The sequence below is a fragment of the Lactuca sativa genome, chromosome 3 (genome assembly GCF_002870075.4).
Source record: "Lactuca sativa cultivar Salinas chromosome 3, Lsat_Salinas_v11, whole genome shotgun sequence".
In the NCBI taxonomy this organism is placed as follows: Eukaryota; Viridiplantae; Streptophyta; class Magnoliopsida; order Asterales; family Asteraceae; genus Lactuca; species Lactuca sativa.
The window spans coordinates 67444092-67449653 of record NC_056625.2 but is presented as its reverse complement, the minus strand read 5'-3'; the positions used below and the strand labels follow the sequence as shown (position 1 = coordinate 67449653).

The 5562-nt window shown below is 30.9% G+C and overlaps 1 protein-coding gene across 1 annotated transcript; it reads left to right on the top strand.

Moving 5' to 3' along the window:
• The first annotated feature begins 2989 nt into the window (after window positions 1-2989).
• LOC111888382 (zinc finger protein 5) lies at window positions 2990-4101 on the top strand. Its single transcript, XM_023884569.3, has one exon. The coding sequence runs from the start codon at window positions 3299-3301 to the stop codon at window positions 3920-3922; it is 624 nt and encodes a 207-aa protein (XP_023740337.1). The 5' UTR covers window positions 2990-3298; the 3' UTR covers window positions 3923-4101.
• The last annotated feature ends 1461 nt before the right edge of the window (window positions 4102-5562 follow it).

Below are 5562 nucleotides of genomic sequence, written 5' to 3'. Positions count from 1 at the left end.
TCTGACCTACGTTGTTGTGCACATCAAAGTTGCATAAGAATTTAGATAAGAAAACCCTCGTACATGAAAGCCCAGCACAAATCAAGTCACGAAACAAAAACAGATGAACTAAGCACAAATCAATTAAAAAAAAAATCTAAGTCATAACCTGATAGATCCCAGACGAACAGCAAGTGGAAATCATCTCATGTAATTTTTAAAACATCCAAGGCAATCCAACATAAGAATCAGGAAAGAAGCTAACTAACCTTTCATTTTTTACTCATTGGAGTGAGAAAGGTTGTGAAGAACAATGACCCTTAAACATTTAGACCTTACATCAATAAACTAATCATTAAACTCCCGTTCACTCTCCATTTTTATTGTTCCTTCCTCTCCCACCCATAAAAGCCCTGAAAAAAAATCAGTGATACAATTATATTGTAGATGCGGAAAACTTAAAAATTAGCATGAATCACATAAACAAACACATTAGTTACCGATTTCATCGTTTTCTTGGGTTGTCTTCTGATTTTCATGGTGGGAAAAGAGCAAACCCAACTACTGATCGATTTTACAGATTTTAGATCACTGCATCACAATCAAAGAAAACATGTATCCGAGAAGCGATTCTGGAGAGAAACAAGAATAACTGGGGATGTTTATGACGGAGGGTAGGGTAGAGGTCTGAATAGATGAAAGCATATCACTATATCAGAGGTGGAATCAATGCAAAATTGATAAAAAAAATTGTAATAATGAAATAGTACTTGTAAGGTTCGTTTGCAGCAGGCGACAATCTCCGATGGAAAATTGAGGGTTCGGTGATGAATCAGATTTTGTCATTGATGGAGGATAGAGAGTTTGGCGATGAAGATGAAACAACGCAAGAACGGGAAAAGCACCAATATTTTTAGGGAAGTCCATAGAATGGAACTTTGAAGCGCTAAGAGGAAGGCGGTGGGTATCCGGATGAATGCTATTGGAAGTTTGAGCCGGTGCATAATGCATGGAGGACACGTCACAAACTCCACTACAACAGCCAACCTGTGGTAACCCACGAACAATACCTCTGCTGAGGTATATATATATATATATATATATATATATATATATATATATATATATATATATATATATATATATATATATATAATAAAAAAAATACTACAAATAATTTAAAGAGTAAATTACAAGAATGGTCCCTATAGTTTGGGGTAATTTGTGTGTTTGGTCCCTAACTTACTTTTTAATTTGGAAGGTCCCTACTGTTTGTTTTTGTTACGGGTTTGGTCCATACTATTTGTTTTTGTTATACGTTTGGTCTCTGTCTTACCTAAAAAGACTATTATTTGAATATGGAAAAGTTGTGGGGTAGGTAAGATAAGGTGAGGGGTGGGGTTCGGGGTGTGTTTATTTAAATAAATGAAAAAATCAATGACAAAATAGTCTTTTTAGGTAAGACAGAGATCAAGCGCGTAATAAAAACAAATAGTAGGGATCTTCCGAGTTAAAAAAATAAGTTAGGGACCAAACGCGCAAATTACCATAAACCATAGGGACCATTAATGTAATTTACTCTAATTTTAAAGTCTAACCGCACGTGAGTTCAAAATTGCTAGGTTAAAGCACATTCTGGTTTTAAAAAAAGGCCAGATACACAAATCTCTCTCACTAGTATTAGTTTTAAACCATTCAAAGTCCATGGTCTTGTGCAATTAAAGCCAAAACAAGTCAGTTGAAGCTTGATCCTGATCCGGTCCGATCAGTAAATAAAATTTTGTCAGACCGGTCTTTTTGTGCACCTCTATGTGCGCTGCCTTCCAAATCTTCTTTTAACTTTCCAAATAAAAAGTAATTGAACTTGTTTATATCAAAGTTTGAACCGGCGAAACTATACATGCAATTGACTTTTGGCTGTCTTCAGTTTTATAGAAAATTGTTTGAAAAATGTACGTTTATTTTCTTTTTTGTTTTAGAAAATGTATGTAAAATTAGCGTTTTAAAAGTTACGATACAACTTTATAACTAAATAAAAGTCTTGGGTATCAAACAAAAGATTAATTATTATTGGACAATTTTTCAATTAGCTGATTTTTTATTTGATTAAAAATTTAGACAGAGGTCTTTAACTTTTTATTTTTAAAATGCATTGTATGAAATAACACGAAAAATACATTCTTTAACTTGTTATCAAATTAAAAAACAAAGGGAATATATTAATATATTATCAAGAAATGTAAACGTGTTTGGTGTTTTTGTTATATTTTGTGGAAAAGTAAAAGTTAAGATAAAAAAAATAATTCTTTGTGAGATTTGACACCCCACCTTGTTAAAAACAAAATCATTTTTTTACTTTGAAACAGAATCTCACAATTTATAATTGCTTAGAAATACCAAAAAGACAATAAGGGGTTTCAAAGAAAATTTGTAGTTGGATCCTATTTCTATGCTTACATTTGAAATGTTAATCTAATTTTAAAAAAGTTAATTTATGAACTTGTAAAATTATATTTGGAAAGATATTTAGGAACTTGTAATTATGCGGGATCCATTTAATTAATCCGTTTATTTTTAACTAAGTTTAACAAATTCAAATACCCTAAATTGCAATAAATTACAATATATATAGGTAAAAAAAATACATGGATGTATTGTATTTAAATCCTATAAAAAAATCTCGGTATTATTAATGTTTGTGCAACAAGACTTGTTTAAATTAAAGGGTTGCCGTCTTTTCATGATAACAAACAGTATGCAATTGTCAATCAAAGTAATATATATATTAATTAAAGAACAATACGCTAGATTTGATGGAGCTGTTCGTCCCAGGTGATTACAAATATAACCTCTTTTTTTGACTTTTTTTTTTCGTATAATATTACTAAGAAAACATGTCCCCAACTTTAAGCATAGAATCGGAATAGTTCGTTACTTTAATGATAAAAATGGTACGATAAATCCATGTGTTTATAACATTAGATATGCTCAAACACTATTTAATACACTTTGATGAGAAAATGTTCCTGCTGTATCTATTACAATAATGTCTGGGAGATCTTCACCATATACTGCTTTATACAAACCTCTTTGACTATTCCCTCCTTTATTCTATTTTTTCATTTTGTCTTTCTTTACATTTAAACAGATACGAGCATGTACATATAAACATGTATGCTACATGCATGATGCCAAAAAAGATTATGAAAGCTGTTTTTTATTTTACTCTCATAAGCCAATTGATTTGCTATAAAAGGGAGGAGTGGTACTCCCTTTGGTAAATCATTTTAAAAAGCATATAAAGTCATAAGATATACAGATGGGAGAAGTTGTGTCTAATTTTCTTTCATCAACATGGGTAAGAGAGGATGCAGATTCTTCATGTTCATCAGTATCCGCAGACAAAAAGATTAGACTATTCGGGTTTGAGCTTGATCCTCTTAAAAATGGCTCGATGCTAAGCAAAGAAGGATCATTGTCCACCACAATCTCTTGTGAGAAAGAGAAGTCCCCCATGGCGAATTCCAAAGAGACAAAGAAATTCGAGTGCCAGTATTGTTTCAAAGGGTTCGTAACCTCGCAAGCATTGGGTGGTCATCAGAACGCACATAAAAGAGAAAGAATGAAGAAGAAAAGGTTATTGTTACAAGCTACAAAAGCCAACATAAGTAGTTATCTCCAACCCTACGACCAGATAATCGATAATCATGGGATTAACATCAATTTCCATGGCTATAAAGATCGTGCATTTAACGAACCAAACATTAGTTTTGGTTTGTATGATGATGATTTATTATCGTTTACGGATACAAACAGCTTTGGATACATGCATGCACGTAGGTCAAGAAGGATGCTTTCTTCTTTACCAGACGATTCAAAGCAATCTTGTAAAAGTTTGGACCTTCAGTTGGCTTTAAGCTCGTATGCCAGTGCCACCTTGTAATTGTTCATTCTCTTTTGGTAATCATTTCAACACCGGCTATCTTAACTAAGATAACATCATTTGGGAATAAGACCTTGATGTAGGGATCTTGGAGAGAAAAACTACTTACAAATATTTTTCTAGAATCCCTTCAATTTTTGTTCATCTTTATAGAAAATAAAATGCATCTTTCTGTATGATCATTTGATGCGGAAGAACATCAAGAAGAGCTTCTTTGTAACTAAAATCATGCGATTGATTATATATATATATATATATATATATATATATATATATATATATATATATATATATATATATATATATATATATATATATATACTAGTTGTGAAACCCGTATATTATACGGGTTATTAAAACAAAATATTAAATAAAAACAATTAAATGAGAAGTTTATTTGAATTTGAAATTTGAAATAGATAAAAATTACGAGAAAAAACATGCAAAAAATAAATAAATTAAAATTATTATTTAGTTATCAGACCCGTATACTAAACAGGTTAATTATAACAAAATGTTAAACACAAAGGTTTAAACTATAAATTTATTTGAATTGAAATTGAAATTTAAAATTTAAAATTTGAAATTAATATCATTATGGTAGGTTTAATTTATGGAAACTAATTAATAATATATTAAAAATGGAAAATGAAATAAATGACAAGTGGAAAATAAATACATCTCTAAATTATGACAAAATGACATGTGACAAATTGAATGAGAGAAGGACATGTGGCAAAATCATTCTTATATATATATATATATATATATATATATATATATATATATATATATATATATATATATATATATATATATATAATGAGTTCTATGGATAACAAATAACTAGGACAACATCTACCGGAACCAATAATCAAATGATACGTGTCCATTTCTTTCTTCACAAGTAATGTATTGTGGAAGTTATTGTAAAAGTGATGTGTTGTCATGTTTTCATTGGTTCAAATATGTGTTGCCCTAATCATTTATTTTCCATATAACTATTCCCTATATATATATATATATATATATATATATATATATATATATATATATATATATATATATATAAAGAGAGAGAGAGAGATTTAAGACAACTTAAAGATTTACGAAAACCATGGAACTTCTAATTCGCTCATATTTTTCAAAATAAAAACCAGTATATTTTTTTGGAACCGGCAAATATTATTAAACAGAAACAAAGCAAACCCCTAGCAAGGTGCTAGGGGGGAAATACAAGGTTTATTTTCGAGGGGAATTACATACAAAGAAAAGGATTAATACACCATTCGGCCCAACGATAATTACACTTGACTCTCCTATGTTTTATCCATGAGAAGACTATGGATTTAACCATATCCGCCACTATGGTAGGGGGGGGTTAGAGATTTCTTGAAAACCCGATCACACCTTGCTTTCCAAATGAGCCAAGCCGTTCCATAACATATGCTAATTAAGTTTTTCCGCTTATTTGGGCATGTTCCCCATTGTGAAAGGAATTGCACAAGTTCACCGATTGACCCAAACTTTGTTCCAGGTAGCCCACACCAGATGAACACCCATTCCCAAACCTTGGCAGCCATTGGGCATCTTAGTATTACATGGTTGACGTCTTCATCTTCCGACTCGCAATAGGAACA